General features: G+C 43.3%; 1 protein-coding gene across 2 annotated transcripts; it reads right to left on the bottom strand.

Annotated features, from left to right (window-relative positions):
• Window positions 1-300: 300 nt before the first annotated feature.
• On the bottom strand, window positions 301-21712 carry lrriq1 (leucine-rich repeats and IQ motif containing 1). Of its 2 annotated transcripts, XM_088379911.1 has the most exons (28): window positions 21448-21712; window positions 19587-19737; window positions 19432-19517; window positions 19008-19111; window positions 18424-18520; window positions 18257-18342; window positions 17991-18087; window positions 17815-17912; window positions 17678-17752; window positions 15622-17616; window positions 15386-15538; window positions 15158-15308; window positions 14593-14786; window positions 13727-13857; window positions 13291-13364; window positions 13120-13213; window positions 10506-10688; window positions 8487-8742; window positions 7602-7724; window positions 7123-7206; window positions 6626-6750; window positions 6438-6506; window positions 6196-6272; window positions 5429-5530; window positions 2589-2679; window positions 2301-2364; window positions 2112-2223; window positions 921-1365 (listed from the first exon to the last, which is right to left on the bottom strand). In XM_088379911.1, the coding sequence occupies exons 4-28, from the start codon at window positions 19074-19076 to the stop codon at window positions 1223-1225; spliced, it is 4743 nt and encodes a 1580-aa protein (XP_088236037.1). In that variant the 5' UTR covers window positions 19077-19111; window positions 19432-19517; window positions 19587-19737; window positions 21448-21712; the 3' UTR covers window positions 921-1222. The 2 variants fall into 2 exon arrangements, with proteins under 2 accessions (XP_088236038.1, XP_088236037.1); XM_088379912.1 differs by lacking the exons at window positions 921-1365; window positions 19432-19517; window positions 19587-19737; window positions 21448-21712 and adding an exon at window positions 301-871 and having other exon boundaries at window positions 19008-19296.
• Window positions 21713-23617: the final 1905 nt, after the last annotated feature.

Below are 23617 nucleotides of genomic sequence, written 5' to 3'. Positions count from 1 at the left end.
ACCTGACGCCAGCTCTTGGCTAACATTCTTTTTTAAATTCAATTTGTCGAAAAACATCCTGCGGCTCTTGTTAGAGGAACCAATTAGCTGGGACATTTTACCCACGGTTTCTGCAAGCGCCGCGTTATCCCCCTCGACGTGGGTTTGGGTTTCTTGGGCTTCGTCGCGGTGGCACATTCCTCGTCGAGTTCATTTTGGAAAGAAATGCTAACCTTACATTTTGGAATCTCGTTTGCCGGCGGTTTTATTTGACTTGACATGTACTATCTAATTAAATAATGAGGTGAATAATCCACAATAACTCACAAAAAGTGCCTTTATGGGAAGAATTTTCGGTTTTAGTCATCAAATCTCCACCATGCATCTCCCCCCGGTGAGAGAGCAAAGTCGGCCATTTTGGCTTGAAGCTTCGGTCCGTTTTTTGGTCCCTTTTTGAAAGATTCCAAATTTGAGCTAACTTCAAATGTCATTGTCAGACAATTTTTGACTTATTGATTCTTCTATAACAAACTTTCCCTTAAGAAGTGCAATAAGAAGGCTAACCTAGCATAAGTGCTTCAACTTAACAAAACACATCAGGATTCAAAAGTGGACTTTGTCCAAGCTTAATAAAGACGAACCGGCAGGTGAGCAAAATTTCCTGCTTCCGAAAAGTGCTTATTTAGCTTGTCTATATTTGGGCTTAAGGGTAGTGTGTCGAGCTTAGCTCCTTGGCTCTTGTAGCTTTGCTACTTGTCTTTTTGCCAAAAAATGTGTCAGTGTTTTACTTTGTGTCTCTTCTTCCCTCCACCCCAGCCACTGCTTCGACACACGGGCTCATCCCGAAATGAAATGCGCTCCTCCTTCCTCCATGCAGCTGTAATGTCTTGTTCTAGCGGGAAAAAAAAAAAGAAGAGAGCCTGACTGAAAGGTGAAAAGTAAGTATGGTCATATCTGTCTACGTGTGTTGCTGCACCGATTGTGTTCATATCCATTGCTTGGCTGACTCATCATATATAGCACCACTAAATAGGCAATTATAAACCTTTTTTTTTTGAGGGGCGAATAGCTGTAAATCCCAGTAATGTTCTTTCGACGCTGGCAGCCATGATGGATTCCACGTGTAGACCATGGGGGGAAGCAGGCGGCAAAGACGGGGGGGGGGCCGGGACCCTATAACAGGTACCGATGCATGCTTGACTATGTGCACAGCTGGCACACCGCGTATAGTATATCACTCCATTTAGAAAGTGAGTCGGGGCGACCTGCAAATGACATACCAAGGAACGCGTAGCGAGTGATCTGATATCTCAGTCGACGGGGGTCTTGCTCTGACACTGAGCAAGCCACTCTTGAAAGTTTGCATGCTATTGGCTGAATGTGGGGCTGAGGAATGACATCGGAAGCCAAACAGAAGGTGACGTAAAAAAAAAAAAAAATCACGAAGATTTTACCTTAATGCCATCCCTCAGTTCTAGATCCGATCAAATGACATAACGAGTATCGAAATTATTGACCACACGTGTTCATAATTCAGTGCGAACAGAGGCAAGTCTGTCTTGACCATCATGTTCTGTCCTTGAGACCTTGACGGTGGCGGCGGTGGCGGGACAAGGCACTCTTCTTCCTCTGGGTCGGCGCACCTCGTGGAAATCATTTCGAAATCATCATCAGAATCCAATTAGGTCGAGTTAAAGGGTTGATGAAGGGGGGACAGGGCAGGACAGGGCTTTCCTTCACTCTGCCTTCCTGAGACGCTTTCATGTGCTCATCTGCCCTCACTGGCATCTTTGTCAGCCTCGCCGGACCCTCACACAAGACCCAGTCATCCTCCACCTTTTCTTTCTTTCTTTTTTTTTTGGGAGGAGAAACACACCATGTCCCCAGACTGACCTCAAGGCCCCTCTTACATGGGCCAATCAACAATTCCAAACTTTTAGGGCCATGCAACTCAGACTAGGAACTCTCAGCGAGTTGTGAGTATCGATGGGTGTGCCTTAGTATCAAGAACTAAAAAGTTAAAAACAGAATGCAGCTTTACTTTTGGTATTAAGGGAGGGCAAATTGTGTGGGACATAATTCTGCCTAGCAACCAATGACAGTGAAATCGACATCGGTATGAAATGACTCACTTGACTCGACTGCAAGTCCTGGAGTGTTTTTGTTCGCTCCACAGGCTTGGTCAGATAAACCGTTAGTGGTCCAAAGTCCACTGGGCTGATGTTCCGTACGTGCTGCTACTGGCTACACACATAATAATCAATGAAGGCATTTCAAGTGTGTGTGTGTGTGTGTGTGTGTATGTGTGGTGGCTTACTTACTGCAAGTTGTCGCCGCCGTCCAACGCCCACCGCGTCGGCGGAGATGTCGGGTAAGAAATGTTCGCTGAGGATGACAAGCAGGTTTTAAATTTGAAATAGTTTTAGAGTTAAATCAGAAAAGATTATTGATATCGGGATATTCTGCGAGTAAAACAAATGTGATAATGATTTTTTAAAATGATGAGGCACAGCATAGAAGAAAAGAATTGTACTCGTAAAATAACAATTGTGCAATTTGTTAGAGTGAACTTAGCACCTGCTATTTTTGCTCTTCAAATTCTTGCTCACCTCTTTGAGTGCCTCAAAGCGTTCTGGTTTCGGAGCCATTCCCGAGTCTGGTCCCACCTCACTCGCCCTAAGTCCGCCTCCGACTGGTGAACTGGGCCGCCGAAAAAAAAAAAAGACTCATAAGAATAAATAATGAAAAAAAATTAAAAAGGGCACCATTGTGCTCAATCTTGGAAAAAACCGTGTGTCACTGTAAAAAGTTACTACAGACAGACAAAAGTGAAAAGCTCGTGTGGTCAAAGCTGCTGGTGTGTTTACTTTTAGTTTCAAGAGCTTTGTGTGTTTGTTATCAAAGATTTCCCACTTGTTGAAAGACGCGCGACTCTCCCTTTCCCCGACTGCTGTGGTTCTCCAGTCCGACAGCTTTCTGGAACGAGGGAGAACTGGGCTGATTTACGAGGCGTGTTGAAATCCCATAATAAGGCCGTAATTCAGAGTAAACATTTGCGTTGTGCTGACAGTAGGGCGGCCGTAGACGGGTGTGGGCTAATAATGGATTCTGACGGGCCGTCACGGGGACTAATGACGCCTTTATTGCTCACTTTCGCCGCAGCGTAGCGAGGGAAAGGGCTGCAGTTTTTGCGGGTTAATTGCCGAGGACCACTAAAAGTGTCAAATGATGGATGTTCCCCCTCGGGGAGGGGTGCACGAGCAGGCCCGGAAATGGATGCTCGCGCTTGCCATTCCGGAAAGATGAGGCCGTCGGGAGTTACTTTCTACAACTATGAATTCAATTTGAATTAAACATGTGTCTTATCACAGTTAACGTTATTGAGGTTGATAAAGCTAAAGCGGCAGCAAACCAGTGCTTAACTGGTTTTATGGTTGGTTATAGAAATCATTGTTAGGGGTTACGGTTGGAGATTAGAGTTAAGGCGTTTGGTTAAGTTTATGGCTTACGGGTTAGCATGTGTTGGAGCTAACGTTAGCTCATGATAGAATTTGAGTAAAAACATCCAATTAAGCAGTAGCATGGAGACAATTCAGCCCACACCAGCGTCCCCCGCCAACCCCCCGGATCTCCAAACCTCCCGAGACACCACTCCAGTACTCCTGCAGGATATCAGGCGGGGGGCCCCCGTAGGATTCACGCCTGTTAAGAGGGGCTCTTAAGCACATTAAGTGAGCTCTTCTCTGGGCCAAAGAGAAGACGGAATATCAGGAGGTCGGGAGGAGGAACAGAGGGTGGCCTGAATGACTCAAGGAATGACATGCCGCCTCCCCCGCCCCACATCTGCCCGGACCCCTCCTTAAGCCAGTTCGATAAACTATAAATGCATTGTCAAGGCTGATTATAATTGTGCCTTGTTTATGATAGCGTAAAGCTAAAAGTGCACACAGCTGTTTATTTACATAACGACGGATGTGGAGCGTCGAGGAGACGGTCTCCACATCAGATTTGAAGGAGACCAGGAAGAATTGTTGCATAGCTTCCTGGAACACAAACATGGACGCAGCAGAATTGGCGTCGCCACCGAAAGTAACAGAGAGACGATCGGGTGAGACAATTACATTGCCTTTGGTCCCCGGCAACACAATCATGGACACACGCAACACTGTGGAGGGACCACGTCACCCATTCTGGCACACTTGACAACAGGAATCATCCGAGGAATGTTTTTTTTCCCTTCACAACAAAACATCTTGAGGCTCGCCCCCCTCCTCCTCCTCCCCCCGCTCGCCCCTTCCATCCTCTTCCCTGTCTCTCCGTGTAAGCCGATACCCGTTTCAAGTGGGTTACTCATGTCCAGCACATCCACACAAAGCCCGGATAAAATAAACACGCCGCGTCAGATATCTTGGAAAGAATCTGTCATGGCTTTTCGGGGCTAATCACCTCCAGAAGGACCCGGACTCTAAACCCCCTGAAACGTTAACCCCTGTTGGGCAGAGCGTGTCGGGCCGAGCCAGGTTTGGCTGCCTCGTCGGGCCTCGGGCACTGGGGAGGGGGGGGAGATCCGGACGAGGAGGAGGGGGAGGAAGGTGGAGTGCTTTCCACAGGTCATGGCCAGGGGTGCGCCAGGGAAGGTCGGCACGGGTCCGTTAAGGATCACAGCATCGGGAGCCTTTCATTGACACGTCAGTGGCTTAGTGCAGTGAGTCCCAACCCCCGTGCCGGGAAATTATCTAATTTCGCTTAATTGGTTAGACATTTATTATTTCATTACACTAAGTTGTTCATCTATCTATGCCAGCGATATATAATGGAAAGCAGAACAAAAAACTGCTCTACCACTAGATGGCAGAATTGAATATTAACCTGTGGCTCCACCTGTTGCCATTCGCACAACAGAATAATAGCTCTGCGGTCAGGCCGAGATTTCACATTGAGATGAAGAAATTGTGAGTAAATTGAGACCAGAGCATCATTATTACAGTTTAACTTTTTTGTTTGCGGTGGGTCACGAGAGTATTTTAACGTCAAGTGTGTGCCTTGGCTCAGTATAGCAACTCAAAGCAAATAAATCCACCACATGACAATTCTTATCTTAAAAAACTCATAAGTGAAAATGAGATTTGTACAAACGAAAGCAAAAAAGGTGTCACCATTTAGTGAACCCTCCCATTCACACTCATTCTGCTTTCCCCTCCTCCCCCTTCTGAAGTCTGGCTGCCGATGTCACAATGTCAAATCATCTCTCCACCTCAGGGCAGGCCAAGGAGGCCAAAAGAGAAATGTCTCTTCTTGAACTTCCTGAGAGCTTGTTACGCTTATTCTACAGGATCTCTTGAGTAAAACACTCAAGTCTTGAGCTACTTTAACACCAAAGACTAGCAAACAGTCTCCATGTTGGCCCAACCCAGCTTAAGACACAAAGCCCCATCTCGCCAGGTCTTACCCCTTGTAGCACTTGTGCTACGCCGTGCCAGCCTGTTTGGAACTGTCAGCTGGTAAGTTGTAAGTGGCTGGTTTCTCCAGGCCTCCAGATGCCCCGATGGACCTACAGAGGGAAGGCAGAAGGAGGTTAAATCAGGCCTAAAAAAAAAGTAGAGGACCGCAACACCACTTCTGGGAAGTATGAGAGCACGGCTCTGGTTGCCACCACGAGTTATACTCGACAAAGACCTGGCCGGCGTTGGGCGGGTTGACAAGATGACATGCCGATCAAAGGGTTGGACTACTGTTAGATCGGCGCAGCAGGGCCACGTCACCCCCGGACCGCACGAAACCCAGACGACGACGACGACGACACGAGACTTGTCGTTTTCCGCAAATGAAGCTCAATAAGAAGCGACAGAGTCTGGCTTCTGCTGTGCGTTACGGCTCGTTAGCGCACGCGAGCTGGAAAGGTGCTCTGCTGCCAAAGAGCAGACTAAGGAACAAACAGGGCCAGCAAAGCAAGAAATGGTTCAGATTTTTTTTAGAAAATGCCGTCAGGGGCATTTAGTGTTAAAGGAGACATATTATGCAACTTTTTCCACAAGACAAGTCAAAATACACAGAGGATGGAGAATTACGGCATACTTTATTTTCCTCTCCTTTTATATTGAAATCAGACAGTTCGGTCTTTTCTTGAGCTTACCATGTCCTGCTCATATATTGCACTTGTGAAAGAAATAAGGATATGCTTTTTTTCTTTATTTTTTTTTATTAAATGTAACACACCTGTGGGTTTCCGTTTGGACTTCATCTTCTGGGCTCTCCTCAGCATCAGCTCAGCTGTGTGCCTGTTGGTAAATCCCCTACAAGTATAAAATGAAGCCTTAGGAAAAGAACGTTATATGATCTTAAATGTCATATGGAACTGCAAATAATGGAAGATTTTAGTATTTAAAGTTCAAAGAAAAGGGGACAGAGAACGGAACCATGTGGGACTCCACTATGTTAATCATCGTGAAACAACTTACCATTCCTCCAGAATTCTTTCTGAACGCTCAGACAAGTCACTTGCCGCAGAGGTTGATGCAGACTTTTTCCTAAAAGTATATGAAGTTCTTATTTCCAATTCCAAAGATGATGGTCAGAGGTCATGAGCGGTGATGTCAACGTTAGCTTCTGGCATTGCAGCTTGCTAGCTAGCAGTTGCCCATCTTACCTATTGGAGTTGTGTGGTGAAACCATCTTGTCCTCACATTCTTTGATTTCCCAGGCTTGCGTATGCCTCCGTGTGGGCAGAGGTGGTAGAAGCCTCGGGGAATGTTGCGTATAAAAGTCGGGGAGCTAGAATGCAAACAATTCTTACTCCAGCCGGCCGCAAAAGCAGCTGGGCCTTTTCAGCCGAACCCAAACGGCTCACATGATGTACAGCACAAGCGAGCCGGCTGGCCAAAGAAAAGATCCAACGGGAGGTAAATGAAGGCAGAGAAAACACAGCTATGTGAAAAATGACATCAGGCCTTGAGAAGGAAAAAAAAGCCGGCATGTTTTTCCAGAAGATCAATCAGCGACAGTTGCAAAAGAATCCCCTGAGGGGGCGATAAGAGACATGACAAAGGGACAGCCAATCACGCCGTTGAGAATACTTCGACACAAGAAAAGAATTGTGAGAGTATCAATATTAAGGCCGTTATTGTTCCAAATGCGCAACCTTACCTCATTAAGCAACTGCTGTTTGAATACTGAGTAACTTCTAGCAGGAGCATCTTCATATAAACTCCAGCCTTGGTCCAGAATTGCCTTTTTGATATAGACAAAAAAAAATCATTTTTGGACAGAAAAAGTGCAAAGGGCTCCTATTTGTTTTATTATTTATTCCAAATGACAATGGCTTGTGTCCAAGAATGAATCAAATCATCACAAAACGATGAATTAAATTTCTCTTTACACTCAAAATGACATTCTCTGGGATAAAAATTTTAAACTAGTATAACATTATTTTATAATCAAAATGTTTACCAGGGAGGAGGTAAAAAAATCCGGTTAACTTTTGACAGATTCAAATAACCCTTAAAGGCCACCGTACTTGTGGTTAAGCTATATTAATTTGTCAGATGGAAGAATAATTAAGGAATATAAATAATTAATAGCCAGTGGGATTGGACAATTTTGTTGAGGGCGTTTTAGTTACACACCTCATCCAGGACAAACTCCTCCACATCCACCACCTCAAAAGCATCGTCGTCACTTTGCAGGGCCGTGACGGCGGCAAGTGCGGCCGCCAGCCTCCTCCTCAAGGTGAGGCCTCTCCATCGCGCCTGGATGCGGAACACACACAAAACTGTTTTTTTTTTAAACGCTCCATGATTCACAGCGCTAAAATACCGTTCGCTAGGCCATTCCAAAGACAAAACATGTTAACCTAAATTTTTTTTCCTCCCCCTGAACTCTGCGTGACTTCGGGTTGCTCCAAGACAAATGGAGCTCCAGTGTGCCTCTAAATTCAAGCGTCCCCATGGGAATTGGAGTGAGAACAGGGGGGACTCCAACTACCACACTTCTTTGGAATTTGATAAATCACTACGTACCTTCCCAACAAATGAACGCACTCATGCTTTGTGAAATGTTCTTGTGCAAACCTTTTAATTCATAAACGTAATATTTCTCAAAACAATGACAATTATTTTAGTCACCCTGAGAAACTACTTAGAAACTTTTAACAAATATTTTTCTATTATTTGCACACACATGTACAGACACACACACACAATCACGTGTACCTCAAAGGCCTCATTTGACATATGTACGTGTTGAAAAATAGATTTGCAGGAAGTGTTGAATTGCACACGTTTTGCAAGAAAAGCCCTGTGGAGGATTAGCGCAACGAGGCTCCACAGCACGTATGAGGCCCTTAACATCACAAACTAGTGAAAAACATGTTTACAGGTGATCTACATTTAAAATGAAATTGTGACAAATATAATACTTCATTTAATAATTCATTTTCAATCTTTAAATAATGCCGTAATTGGCTATAAATGGAGGAAGGTGACAAAGAAAATTTAGACCAAAATGATTACCTGGATGATGGTTGCCGCATGGTGCTGGGCCATGATGCTCCTTGCCGCCTCGGAATTGAGACTCCCTTCATCTTCTGACGCAAAAGACCTTGTGGTGGCAACGGGCGAACCCTGAGTTTCATCCAAGGGAGACGTTTGCCTGTCGTGGGTATGCTCGAGGGAGCGTCGCTGCTCCTCAGCCAGGTGGAAAGCTTCCGTGAAATGCCCGCAGGAAATTTTGATGGCGTCCGGCGGGTGCGAAGCTTGTTCAGCATGGCTGCATGAAGAAACATCAATAAGAACATACAGTCCATCATGATGGAGTTATTATATAAACAGCGTAAATGAAAACTTTTTTAACATGGCCGTTACCAAATTTACACCGGGTTGATTTTAAAAAAGAATGGCAAAACAGCGGAAAAAAAAAAGAGGCATCTCACTGGTGATCTATTTTTAGAACAGGTCAGCGAATCTTTGAATACATTGGCGACCTCTGGTCTCCAGCGTGGTCTCACTTACGTACGAATGACGTCATCACGACTAACATCGGCCTCCACACACTTAATCGTGGACCTCCAAGTATGTGTGTGAGTAACTCTTTCATTGAGGAGGTTTAGTGGCTACAAAGGCACCTCAATGAAAACTTAATGAATCTATTAGCAGCATGTTCCTGCCCCCCCCCCCTTTCGCTCCTCTAGCCTGAGGGCTTCTTCTAGGATAACCTGTAGACCACGTCCCGCTCCACAAAGATCTGCCTCTTCCCCTCACAGTGGGACAAAGAGGGAGAAGAGTCTGGAGGTCCAAAGGGATGCGACCCCTGTAACCTTCCTTCTTTTACCTGCTGGTTCACTCCAGGGTCACTCCGAGAATGAGACACTGTTTCACTGGACGTTCACACATAAAACTGGTCTTAAGAGGTGATGGGTGAAATATTTCGAGGAGTACGGATGCTTTCGATATGGGCACCAAAATTTGAGTCGGAACCGTTGGTCTCTATTTTTTTTTTTTTCTCGCAACAGCCTTTTAGTGAACCTTCCGCCTTCTAGGTTTACACGTCCTCACTGTATTTTTTTAAAGTATCGCTCCAACATATTGGACCACTTTGCAGCAGTCTTGTGTGCACCAACTATTAAAAGTAAAAGTGATATTGTCTGCAGGCGCTCTTTCATCCTACGTCCTGTTGGGAAAAGTTGTGAAACTGTACCCCCTGCCAGACCACATGGTTCCTCCACCTTTACAGGACGGGCGTGTGGGCAAAGCGCCCAACCTCGTCTAAGCCTCGCGGTGACACCGGGTCAGGCCAGAGGTTAAATGGCGGCGCTGTTCCCTGCAAGACCACAAACTGGCTCATTGTCCAGTGGCCAGAGGGGAGTCGAGGGCCAACTGTGAGGGGTGAGCCACGCTAGCGGCTCTCCCTCAAGCCACGGCGGTCCTCGGCGTGACCTGCGCGAGTCGCCGACGCCGCGTTTCATCTTTTGTGCGTCGTAATTTGGACGGGTCACCGAGACGGGTGGAAAGTTGACCGGCGTTTTTAAAGCCTTGGTGGTCCGAGAAGCACCGCGGGCCGGCTACGTGGAAGGCCTTGTGAAAATAGATGAACGTTGTCTCAAGGCTCGCTACACCCTGTGCATCAGACATAACAAGAAGGTAGCCCCGACATTCCTGGCCGGCTCGCGGGTCTCTCAAGACAGGGACTTAACAGATAAGCTGTCTTTTGTACCACATTTTAACTGCCGCTTGCTGCGCTACTCCATCATTTGGTAAGGTCAGCTAGAAAATGATCGCTTTAAGACCTCCTGGCACTAAAAAAACACATGAAATGTTTCTACTCAGTGCCAACAAGGATGTGAAGATTGGAATCGCAGCTAACTCAATAATTAGGGATGTTAGAATCACTTTTTTCAGGCTGATACCAGAACAAAATACTTGAGAAGTCACCAGTACCGATACCAAGTACCGATACCACTAGACTTTTATGGGTTGAATTTCCCCCAAAAAGAAACACTTTCGCAATGCTCCTTGAAATTATTTAGCATCTACCTGACTTGCTCGATGTGCTGCCGTTGTAAATCGCCAATCTGCTCGAGTTGCGTCCGGATCAAGCTGAGAAGACCGTCGGAGGCAGAGTCGATCTGCCTAGCAACAGCCGAGCTCGTCGGGAGGAAGTCTGAATCCGTCCCGTCGATGGTCTTCAGACTGGACACTGCTGCCTGTAGAGTGCATCTAACAGCAAAAGACAACTTGGTCATCTCCGAGAAGCCATTCCAGCAATTTAGAATCATTAATAACTTTCACAATAATCTGCCAGTTCGTCTTTTTTTTTTTTTATAGTCAGTTTGTTTTACGATCATGGTAATGACACGCACACAAAAAGTAGTCCTGGGCTTGTAAAAAAAAAAAGTCTAACAAGTGTTGTTAGTTAAGTATCGGGGCCTCGTGAGGGCAAGCGACCCGCTGAGCGGCAGTCTGAATGGTCGCGGGGGCGCACGAAATGGCGGCCCGAGGCTAAGGATGTTCGAGCGGAGGAATCCCAACTATCTGCCGGAGAAACAGACTTTTCCGGGCCGTGCAAATGTGGGAATATGTGAAGATGGAAAGTCTGCGGGACGCTGGGGAACGTCAATGATAATACAATTTAAGAAAAACACACCCTTGGGCTACAAAGTTTTTTAAAACACGATAAATTCTCAGAGTAACATACGATAAACCGGCGAATGTGAGAGGCAGCTTTTGAGTTTTTGTGGAAATTTAAGTCAGAAAAAAATTACCCAATCAGGAAATGCCATATTTAAAACAGCCACTCCAGGTCTTTAATTAAAAAAATATTCAAACGTTTTGTGGAAAAATATGTTGGTTTAATTTCTGCATACTAGGCGGCCCAATTTTATGTCAACCTTCTTCAAATTTTTATTCCTCGCTGTCAACCCAAGAGCACTTTAGATTTTTGACATCGGTTAACATCAGTCTGCCAACATCTCAAAGGAGATCTTAACATTTTTGGTAAAGGCTGCTTTCTGTTCAACAACATTAAACACAAGGTCTTTTTTTTTTTTTCCAAAGAACTTCCTCTGTGGTTGTGATTGACAGCTCGCTGTCGTTTGCCACGGTCTGACCGTGTTTTTGCGATGAGGATTCTGTTGCGTGCCTGCGGGCATGTTGTCTGGCACTCTTCAAACCTAGCAGCAAATCTAAATAAATAAAACCCTCTCCGACCTCATATGAGATCACTTGAAGTGGGCCGGTCTGTTAGAAAACGGGAAAAACAAACAAAAAAAATCTCATCCTCATTATTTCTTCTCATTTTCCCAATAAGAAATACAAAATGCTTTGGCTACAATGATGCTAACGAATGCTAACGGTAGCGGCCCATCAGTTTGCCGTTCTCCGTGAACCACAAAATAGCTAACAAACAGATGACAAATATTTTTTTTTCTCTTTCCCAGGAGGTCGGAGCTTTCCTGAGTGATAGCCTGCCTACTTAGCATAGTGTTGTTAAAACAACACATCTAAGACTTTGGCGCACTCCTCCATATCATCCACATCCTCCCTCTTCCCATATTTCACAGCGCAAACGACTTTCCTCCAGAAAGCCGACAGTGAAGGTGGAAGCTAAATTTATCGGGATGGGTGTTTTCTTCAGGGGCGATGAGATTCCCAACGCTTGTCGCTGTTTTAACTGGCTCTGGATAAAAGACGAGGCGAGTGGAAATACAGAGTGTAAATTCCACTTTTAGGCACCGCCGGGGGTCACGTTGAGTTCATGGCAAAGGGGGCGAGCGCAATTTAAAGGGGTCATGTTATGGAAAATCTACTTTTTATTTGCACAGCAAAAATTCACAAATAACACGGTAACAGCTCGCCTCATCACAACGCCCTAGCTGCATCCCGGTTGTCATGGTAACAGAAGCTCATTAGCATTTTCTTGAGACTGCGTCACAATTAATGTTAAGTGTTCTGTAATTCTTTAATCCTTTGTTGGGTTGGACAGAAGAACGTCAGAGAGGTTTTATCAAGACACCAGGGAAGTGTTTGAAAGGGAGGCACAAAACGTCTCCTCGGGATCGCAATCCTCGAGAAAAGTCGTACCGCTTGTGTTTGGCTCCTCGAGTTTGCTGTTAGAGACAAAAATCCGTAACGCAATTATCCCTAAGGCAAGCATTAATGGCCTTTTTGGCAAGACGTTTCAAGCTTACTTTACTAGTTTTGGATCTGCTGCCATGACAGAATGCTTGAATCCAAGTGACGCCCATAGACGAGCATATTTAGCATATAAACTCATCGAAAAATGCAGACTTTAATTTTTGTGCTTCAAAAGAGATGATGCAGAAGTAAAATTACATTGGATTCAATTAAATGTATGATGACTAGCTAAAATCAGAGTCAGTCAGTAAAATGTGAACGAGAGGAACTTTTCTAAGTTGTAATGATGAATCAAAATCAGCTTAAAAAAGGAAAACATAATGTAAAACGTCTTTTTATTTTGGTAATTTGAGTGTGAAACTGTGGAATAGGAATTTGGGGAATTTAAAATTAAAATAATTCCCAAAAAATCCAGAATGAGTTCTGCATTAATTTGGGAATTTTGTTTTGCAAACTATAAATGAGTATTTGACAACTTTGAAAATTCACCCTGATGGATTTTTCATCTTCTCACCTCCAGCTACTCTCCCGTTGGAGAGGATTCCCAGCGAGGTGCACCTCATTCAGGGAGCAGCATCCTTGCAGGCCGCGACAAACATTCTCCACATCTAGGAAACCATTTTTGCTTATTAGGCATATTGGACTGAGAACATTTCCATTTTTTTTGGTGCTGAAGCTCAACTACCTGATAGACAGTTGAAACTCAGATCCAAGGTAGCGAGCGATACTGCAACAGACATGTCAGGCAGGTGTGTGAGCCTTGAACACGCAAAGAAACACACTTTAAGAACACGGCACTTTTTGTTGTGTCATATCCCCGGACACTTAATTAGGTACACAATTTAATGAGACAATGCACTGAGAGCTGTTTCTAATATTGTGGTGATATTATTTGGCAAAACGGGAGGGTTACAATAAAAAAATATAATTGCTCTAATATGAAAAGTATTATTTGGAATGATCGCACTTTGTATATTAAATGGAAAACATCTGTTGGTAGACTTTTGTTGATTTAAAAAAAAATAAATAAAAAATACAAGACAGACTTCCCTTTCCACGAAATCTTCAAGCATCTCAATTTAATTGAATATTTGAATATTATTTTCCATTTTCCTGATTACCTGTTGCGCGCCAGCGTGAGCGTGTGCAAGTGGGGCAGCCACGAGGCGGTGAGTAGGCAACGCAAGGAGCCCAGGCTGTTGTCGTCCATGTGAAGCTCCCTGAGGAGGACGTGGTCCAGCAGAGCGGGCGGCTGGAATGGAGGAACACAGCCCGGTTGTCACTTAGCGATGGGAGGTGGGGGTGTGTTACAACAATGTTAGCGGGCTGCCGCTAAGTGGGGTCCATCCGTCAATGTCAGACGGTCCAGCCGGGCAGAAAAGTAGCGTTTCATTAAGTAATTAGGCCGCTAATATGTTCTTGTATTTGTCTTGTTAATTGCTTGGAATGACGCCATTGCCTAATTATTGCTTTAACATTTTTAGATATGCTCTTTCATTTTTTTCAATTGCTAGATTAATGTGAATCATCAACAATGACCAGACTATTTCTCTATCCAAAGTCTCATTAGATAAACAAAAATATTGATGAAACGTTTATTTTAATTAAATATTTTATTTCAAATTAAAATCAACAATTTTCATTTGTTTTGACATATTCGGTACATCATTTTTTTACACAGAAAAAAGTGGTTCTTGTAGCTTGGTGAGTTTTTTATTTGGTTTTGTCATTATAGCATACATATTTACTTGAGTGATTTTTATTTTATTTCTAAAAATTATAATATTTTTTTGTGGCTTACAGTATGTTTAAATTCTGTGTAAGAATGCCCCCCGAAAATATGTGTATTTTACATGAATGATTTTCAAAATTCTATTTAAAAATATGAACCACATTTTTAATTGCAATATTTATCTATTTTAATTGCAATCAAAGAAAAAAGTGGAAATTCAAACGATAGCTCAAGATGAATAAAGGTCAATAGTACCTCAGTGAGGCTGTTGTCGGTCAGGTCCAACGTACGGAGCAGAACGTTGCTCTCCAAAGACTCCACGCCAACCAGGTGGTTGTGGGAGCAGTCAAGGTGTAACAAGGTGCAGACGTCCTTCAGTCCTTTAGTACTCACAAGCTGGTTGTGGTCCAAAGACAAACGTTGGAGTCTCCTCAAGGAGCCTAGACCAGCTAGAAGAAAGGAAACAAATCAAGTTAATCTCAATTCTAATTTTGGTTGCACAAATGCTAAAAAGAGTGGAATTTTGCTGCATGCGTTGAAAAAATAAAATGCAGACACAAGTTTAGTACTTTAAGTACTTCTTGAGAGTCCGACATGATCAATTACTCAAGAAGTAAAGGAGTCTCAAGTTAGGTCATTTTGCAACGGCGAGCAAAATGGAGGCATAATTATTGTAACACTGCCCTCTTGTGGAGAATCATGGACAGTGCAGCAAAGGTCGAATTTTATAAATGTATAAATATGCTTTTCTGAATTAGGTAGCGATGGACCCAAAAACATTTTGTCATTCCAAATTTGTAATCACAAAAAAAGTGTTTACCAATGCGTGTAATAGAGTTATGCGAAAGTTCTAGAACGTCCAAGTTCTCTGCTCCGCTAAGGCCGTGAATGGATGTCAGCTTGTTGTGGCCCATCTTGAGAACTCTCAGGCCAGTCATATTCTCACAATCCACCATTGAGATCTCATTTTCCTACCATGAAAAAAAAGAAGATCTAAAAATAACATTTTTGCTTTGACAAAATGGACGTCATTCAAGATGGTGTTCACCTGCACGTCGACGTAGCTCAGCTTCGCTAATTGGTTGATTCCTCCCAAAACTTTGAGGCCGCATCTTCTCAGCGTGAGAGACTGGAGTTGTGCGCACTGAGACAGAGTGGACAAATTACAGCCAGGTAAGTCCTCCAGAACCAAGATGGTCACCTGGAAGAAACAAGATGGTGTCATCAATTCCAATTACACATTCAAGTGCTGGTTTTGGTGGGAATAGGACTTGAGTGGGATACCTCCTGCAGGGAATCCCTGCCTGCAGCCTGCAGCAGCGTGTCAGAGCAAAGCGGAGGAAGGTCATTGTCCCGAGCGGAGCGCCTGGATTCTCTCCTGGACCCGACAGAACTTCTTCGTCTGCTCCTGTTCTGTATTTCCGACCAGGGAACGCGTACTTTCATCCAAGAAAGCCTACTTTGATCCATTAGCTCGGTGAGCCAGGTTTGGCTTGAGGAGTTCTGGTGAAGGTTCTCGTGGATGTCTGGACGGATGTTCTCCAGAATGTTCCCATGGTTGTTCTCAATGATGTTCTGATGGATGCTCTCCTGAATGTTCTCATGGATGTTATCTTTGCTGTTCTGAATGTTCTCATGAATGTTCTCATGGATGTTCTCATGGATGCTCTCCTGAATGTTCTCATGGAAGTTTGGTTGGATGTTTTCCTGAACGTTCTCTTTGATGTTCTCCTGAATGTTCTCATGGATGCTCTGCTGGATGTTTTCCTGAATATTCTCATAGATGTTCTGCTGGATGTCTGGACGGATGTTGTCCGTAATGTTTGCATGGTTGTTCTCATTGATGATCGGCTGGATGTTTTCCTGAATGTTTTCTTCGATGTTCTCGTGGGTGTTCTCATGGATGTTTGGATGGATCTTTCCCTGAATGTTGTCTTTGGTGTTCTCCTGAATGTTCTCATGGAAGCTCTGAAAATCCTCATTGATGTTCAGATGGATTTTCTCCTGCATGTTCTCATGGATGTTCTGAATGTTCTTGCAAATATTATGAGGTTTGTTTTCATTTATGTTCTGGTGGATGTTCTCATGCTGGTTCTGAAGGATATTCTGAGTGATGTCCTTGTGATGCATGATGTCATGAATGTTCTCATGGATGTCGTCACAGATGTTCTGTTGGGTGTTCTTGGGGATGTTTTGATGGATGCTCACATGAATGTTCTCCTGAATGTTCCTGTCCATTTCAATGCTGGAGAGTCTAATTGCACGGCTTTCATCTTGGCTTGGTTTCTCTTTCTCTTCATTCTCCTCTGTCCTTTTCTCTCCTTGCTCTGGATGTTGTTCCACTCGCTTTGTCATCCTTTCCACGTCATCCATCTTTCTCCTCATTTCCCCATCACCCTTTTTCTTTCCCCTTGCTTCTTCTTCCATTTGTTTGGTCTCCTTTTCTTCTTCTTTTTCCTTCTTTACAGCTTCTTTTGTCCTCTTGTTCTCTTCCTCGGTTTTTTGGCTGGTTTCTTCCGTGTGCTCACTCTTCTTCTTTATTTCATTCTCAATTTCCCTGGGTTTTGTCTCTCTCCTTGTACTCTCCTCTTGGTCCACCACTCTCCTCCTCTTTTCCACCTCCTCCAGTTGTTTGTGAACTTTTTTGCTCCTCTCTTCCTCCTCCTTTGTCGGCAACTCTTCTTCGATTTGCATCACTTCTGCCTCCAGTTTTCTCTTTTCCTCTTCCTCCCGGTTTGTTTTCTCCTCTTCCTCCTCCGTCCTTGCTCTTTCCACTTCCACTACCTTCTTTCTCCGAACTTCCTCCGCTTTTGCCTTCCTCTCTGCCTGCTTTCTCTTGTCCTCCTCCTTCCTCTTCAGTTGTTCTTCTTCCATGAGGTTCCCATTTTCCTGCCTTTTGTCTTCCTCCTTGTTCATCCTCAGTTCTTCTTGCACTCGTTTGTCTTCCTGCCTCCTCCTCTCTTCCTCCCTTTTGGCCTTTGTTTCCTCTTTTTCCTCCTTGCTTCCAGTTATTTCCTCTTCCTCTTTCGGTTTACTTTCTGTTCCTATCCTTCCCTTTTCTTTCATTCTCTCCTCTTCCTCTTTCTTTTTCCTCTTTGCCTCTTTCCTCTTCTCCTCCTCTCGCTGCTGCTCTTTCAGATTCTCTTCTATCCTTTTCTGCCTCTCTTTATCTTTCCTTCTCTTTTCCTCTTCCTCCTGTCGCTGCACCAGGCTCCTCTGCTCCTCTTTGCTCTTTTTCAACTCCTCCTCCACTTGTTGTTTCATGTCATTGAGTCGCTCCTGTTGGATCAATACATCGTAAATAATTCTTCATTTTTTAGATTTCCTCAACATGACCAACCTGTTGAAGCTGCAACTCCCGCTCAAGCTTTTCCTGAGCCTTTAACTCCATCATATCAGCCTCCTTCCGACGCAGCTGCAAAAGAGAAAAACAAGATGTTGTTCCCGGATTTAGCTAAAAACATTTCTTCAACTCACCTTTCCCATCTCAATTATCCTCTGTAGCTCCTCCTCAAACTCTTGTTCCTCTCGTTTCCTACGCTCCATGTCCAGATGGAGCTCACTTCTAACCACATCTGCAAAAAGATGACTAAGACACCACGCTTGTGTTGTGGCGCCGTCTTGTGGGCATTTACAGTCCTGCAGCATTGTACCTTGGCTGTGGTTGGGCACAGTTGACAACTCTTGTTCGTCCGCATCACTGCCAGAGGTGGCGCTGTTGTCTTCATTTTGGTCATCTAAAGTGTCTCCCTGCATCAGAGCATAAATAAGTCATAAATAAATGAATAAATATTGTATAAACTCCAATTTAGTCAGTATGTTTCTTTTTCCTGGAAGAGGTGGCCTTTAACACAATAAACAAAAACTTATCAGTTTGTTTACTTGTCAGTATCTTGGTCATGTTATGAAAGACAGTTACCGTCTCATTTATTGTCTCCGAGTCCTTATCGACCAAAGCAACGTTTGCTTGCGTTACTCGTTCGGTGCTTCGTAATGCAGTGAGGTCTGAGAAAAAAAAATCACTTATAGTTTCTTTGTCAATGTACACGTGTTAATTCTGTACAGAAAACTAAGAGGTATTCATACATTCAAGGTCCTCCAGGACGAGCTTCTCACAAGCTGCCGCTCGGCTTCTGGAGAACTCAAAGTAGCTGAGCAGTGATGCCGGGATTTCATCGGAGGTCTGAAGTCCCAAAATGGATGTTAAGATGTCAATCAAAACAAAGCAGTTATTTTAGATGATTAAACACATCAATAAAAGCTGAAGAACAGGTGATAGGCCAAAAACTAGGTACTTGAGAAACCTAATAATAAGTTTCATCAAAGTATTTTCCCCCTTTCCTGTTCTTCAATCCCGCCCTACATGTTACTTCCAATTTCCCTCCCTTCCATTCTTCTTCCCTTAATTTGAAACCATCCCATACTTAATTTCTTCCATCATCCTTCCATCCTTTCTTCTTTACTTTCCATCATACATTGTCTAGCTTTCTTCTTTCCTTACTTTCATACATCCTTATTCTCGGAACTAAATTTTACCGTACCTAATTTTAGCCCACCTGGGGTTTGCCATTATGCTAGCACTTGTGTGAACCAGTTGTTTTCAAAACTGAATTTTAAAGTGAACAAAAACTTTCTTCAAAATACAGTAATGTACTTAGATAACCACCAACCTCCTCCTCATACTCTTCATCGGCGTTTTCCTCTTCCGTTTCTGAAGATGTGAGGAGCACCTCCGACATGTTGTGACGTTGATTGTCTAGTTCTTCTCACCTGACTAGTACTCATTTAGTTAGCTGTCCAAGTTATATTAAAAGTTGTGCCACAGTTGGCAAAAATACACTTAATTGTCACATTTACCGTCTCTTCACGTAAAATGGCATTTGGCGCGCAATTTTACCTTGGTTGACAAACGTTTACTTCCACTTCTACGAGTTATTGTTGCTATGGAAACAGTGTCCGCTACGGAAGATGATAAAGGACAAGATATACGAAAAGCAATTGGATATTCCGTTAATTATTTGAAATTTCATTTTATCTTCTATAATTGATTTAAATAATTTGCTATACTTTACTGACAACTTAATCCTTTAGTACCATAGAAACAGAAGAATTGTGTCCTGCTATAATGCTGAATGGTGGGTTTGTATGATCATTGTGGTGGGCCGAATGCGGGTCAGCGACTGTAGGTGAGAAGAAAAAGATGACCACAACAACAACAAAACAAAAATGGTACTCTGAACAATGCAGACTTATTCCCCGGTTCCCCTCTCCCACGGCGAAGGCTCTGTACTCGTGCTGATTTTGACTTTGAGGAGATTCCAGCGGGCCTACGCCGCTTTTCCCGTCCGGTCAGCATTCCCCCCGAGGCCCTCCTCAAGGAACCGAGTCTCCTTCCTCGGCCTTTCACAGGGGATGAGAACGGTGCGTATTCATGGAAATAAAAACAAAAGCCACAGCGTTAAACATTGTTCAGAAAAATAGTCTGTATTTAATGTACAAAATACTTTTCTGTCAATCACTGAACTTATATTAAGTACAAATTCTAAGAACCACTTAAGATCAAGACATAGTTGTCTGCGCAATAATTGCAATCATTAAATTAAATGATTATTATGACAATAAAGTGGTCTTAGGCTGGGCTAGAAGTTCGCTTCAGGTGGACTCCGTGCAACACAGATGTGAGGGATTTTGAGCTTTACTGACTTCTTTGAAAACCTCACAGCCATTAGCCCATTACTGTGAACACGAGTGTATTGTAAACGTCCCCTCGGGTCACAACACAACTTCAGTGGCGATCATGGCTTATGTTTGCATAGCTCCGCGGCGCTAGTTGAATCGGTAAAAACGCCTCCATCAGCAAACCTTGTCTACTCCGATTAGTTCTCGCGGGGCAAGGTGTATGTAGCTTTTGTCCGAGTGCAGGCGCCGCAGTCAGCGGCCAGACAACGGCGAGCCGCACGTTTGCACAGCAGACGACGCTCGTCAATGGCGTTGTTTGAATAGCCTGTTTTTACTGCCCAAAAGTTTTCTGTAGCCGTTAACCAAGCTCTGAGGTCAAATTTTGCCAAGGCCATTTATCCCTACTAATGTGTAGGACTGTTCATAAATTTACATATTCCAATTTAGCATTAGCATTTGACGACTCTCAACAGAGTCTGTAGTTAACAAGTCCCGAGCTTGAACTCCACCCGAGGAATACATCGTGGATGAGTCTTTCCGAATTGAGCCAGATTAAACGTCGTGGGATACTTTGCACATACGAAGAGCGAAGGGAGGAGAAACGCTGAAGCGGGCTAATCCGCGACTAGCCCGTTACCACATTGCATTCTTCACTTCTGTAAGGTCATGAGCAGCCCTATTTGGCCCCAACCGCTACCCCGACCCTCCCAGAGAGTATTTCCAACATAAGTGTGACCTAAGTACATTCAATCGGATCCCGTGATTAGGCAAAATTCCTCCAAAGTGTATCAAGTTTACAAAGTCCAGCATCTGATTAGCCTTAGCCTCATTTCTTGTATGAACTTGAGGATTCTGTGTAGGAGCACAGTACATTCTCTTTGTGGTCATATGCTCCTTAAATGATTCCCTACTTTGCTAGCGTATCTTCTAGCATGTAGCTCATAATTTACATTCATGTATTTAGTCTGACAGAAATCACTGAATGAATTTTAAGTTCAGCACATCAAGGGGTGACTCACTCGATTTGATTATTTGGGGATTTAAAGAAAGAAATCGACGACAAAAGTGATGGTAAACATAAAATGAGTGACATTGAACAGGAAATTGAAAATCTAAAATGTAGATATCTTGCTTTGTCGTTCTCAGAAAGAGGATATCCGTTCACCCGGCCTAACCCAGAAACCTCGAAAGGGGACATGAAAATGTTCAGATAAATTCATTCTCAGTATTTGCCATGGGGGGGGGTCAAATATTTAAATTAGAATAACGGAGTATAATGGAGCACTGATGAAGTCTACAGGCCCCATGACTAGTTGGTCTTGTGTTAGAAAACACATTGTGTAGTTTCAAGGACAGTTTCAACAAACTCAAGTATCCTCGAAGGGTCAAGCAAAAAGACACAACACGCAGATAGAATTGTGTTTTCTTTACCTTTATCACAGTAGTGTTGTGCTTGCAGGCTTCCAAGAAGACATGAAAAGTCCTTGTTCCTCACAAGGTGAACGCCTCATGGTCCCACGATTCCAAAGTTTACTGTACCACAATGATATTCTAAATAATCAACAATCATCAAAGTTTGGGACAGTAGGGGCAGGATGTTGCTTTTTTTGATTGAATAGAAAAGCCTTGTGAGTAAACACGTGTGATGTTTCAGACACTTTGTAAGCGCTCACCGATGCCTCGTGAGGATCAAAGTGATATTACAGGATGTCGACCAGATGTAAAAAAAAAAAAACTGGACTGACTTAAGATGTTTTGCAGTTCTAAAAATGTGGCTATGTAAAGCCAAAAGAGGATGTGGTTGTATATGACATTTTTTGTAGCCCTTCAATGTATGCAAACGTGCTGGAGGGAAGGGGGGGGGGGGGGGGGGGGGGTCACCATGTTGTTGACAATGACTATTTTATGGGTTGTAAATCCCTTTGTAAAGATGATTTACAGTGACCGACCGATTCATTCATTCATTCATTCATTGCAGGTGATCTCCATTGGCTGAGATGTAGCGTGTCTGTGACGCGCAGTGTAAAACAACACGCCTCAACTTTCCATGGGCTTCGTGTTACGAAAGTCACAAGCGCGCCATCAACTATTCAACATGGGCGCCCCAGCGAGATGACACCTGTGACTCACTTTTGTCTATTTTGTGGTCACGGTTGAATCAAAACAGGAGTTTCTTGACGCACTGTACCAGCAGATGTTAGCTGCCAAACAACAATAACAGAACGGCCCATCGTAGAGTGCTAATAAGGAATCACGTGGACATTCAGGCCAAAGGACAAATTTGGCCTAAATAATTGGTTAGTTGGTTGGTTACTGTTTTGCTAGTTAGTTTAGTCAGATTATGTTTGTACTTTGGATTTTTTGATGAGTTCTGTCAGGGATTATGTGATGTTAGCTTGATTGTCTCATGACTGAGTCAGTTGGTGAGTCAGGTGTGATACTTCACATCCATGCAAAACAACAAATTATTAAGAGGAGACAGAAAGGAAAAAAAGAAAGTTAAGCGTGTATTGTAAGCGATGCCTAATAGTGGAGTGACAAGTCATTCAGGTTTTATTTTTACATCTGAGATCTTACTTTCAAATTTTGAAAGTGAAAGTCTGTTTACCTTGGGACAAGTGTGGTCCTGCTAGAGGTCCACAAAATATTCGTGTCATCTAAACGCCACCGGTTCTTATGAGTTTATGAGCATGATGCTTAATATTTAGGGTGAAAAAATCTAGTATTTATGCCTTGAAGAAAGAATGGTTCATTCCTATTTCCCACCAAGCTAATCATAAGACAAACTGTACTGAGCATGTGTGGAGTCTAAAAAGATCAATTTGCCTGGAGGAAGAGGAGCATGAAAACCGTCCTTCATTCGCAACAAATCATGAATGTCGTACTTTCATTTTGTTATGTGTGGAAAGAAGGCAATGTTGACATTTTCAAAACCAGTCATATAAACCAAACTAACTAATTGTGATCAACTCATCTTATTTTATAAACCACTTTCTCGACTGCAGCTGTAACAACAATGCTCTTTACAGAAGACATAACATAAAACATGAACAATAATACAATCCTCGCAAATCGATTAATGAAATCTTTTAGACGCCTGTTTTAATTTAATCTTGGCCAAATACTCGGAATTTTCTAATATCAAAAGTAAATATTCTCATTTATGCAGTCCACCCTTATTAATTCATTCACTTTTTTTCTTCATTTGAGAAACAAAATGGACAAATTAGTAGTTTCACTTTGAGGCTTCCTCTCTAGTAAGATGAATGTCAAATAACCACTTTGATCATCTTTTAAATGTGGAAAAAAAGAGTATAAAAGAGAGTCTCTTCAAAGAGTATGTATAGTTCCTGTGCGGTTGACAAACAGAGGCACATTGCTGTTTAGCGCCAACCCTTTTTGGTAATAGTGGTCATAGTGGAATGTACCAAAGTTGAACAAAAACGGGGGAGTTACAGATAAAATGTCTGCTTCCAAGACGGTAGAATCTCCACAAAGTTGTGCTCAAATAGCTTTAATCGTGTATTACACCCAGGCTAATGTGACATGACGGCACACTGTGGTTTAGAAACTGGATGTAATCATTTGACGACGCTGAAAG

The sequence above is a fragment of the Syngnathus floridae genome, chromosome 6 (assembly GCF_059516105.1).
Source record: "Syngnathus floridae isolate MCC-2025c chromosome 6, RoL_Sflo_1.0, whole genome shotgun sequence".
In the NCBI taxonomy this organism is placed as follows: Eukaryota; Metazoa; Chordata; class Actinopteri; order Syngnathiformes; family Syngnathidae; genus Syngnathus; species Syngnathus floridae.
Note: the sequence above shows the minus strand (reverse complement) of the source record. Positions and strands in the feature narration are given on the sequence as shown.

What these genes read in the sequence shown, in the direction of transcription:
- lrriq1 (XM_088379911.1), bottom strand. Translation starts at nt 19,076, where the DNA reads ATGTCGGAGGTGCTCCTCACATCTTCAGAAACGGAAGAGGAAAACGCC. An exon ending in ATGAAGAGTATGAGGAGGAG is followed by an intron (nt 18,521 to 19,007) that starts GTTGGTGGTTAT and finishes TTGGGACTTCAG; the next exon opens with ACCTCCGATGAAATCCCGGC. An exon ending in TGTGCCCAACCACAGCCAAG is followed by an intron (nt 17,913 to 17,990) that starts GTACAATGCTGC and finishes ATCTTTTTGCAG; the next exon opens with ATGTGGTTAGAAGTGAGCTC.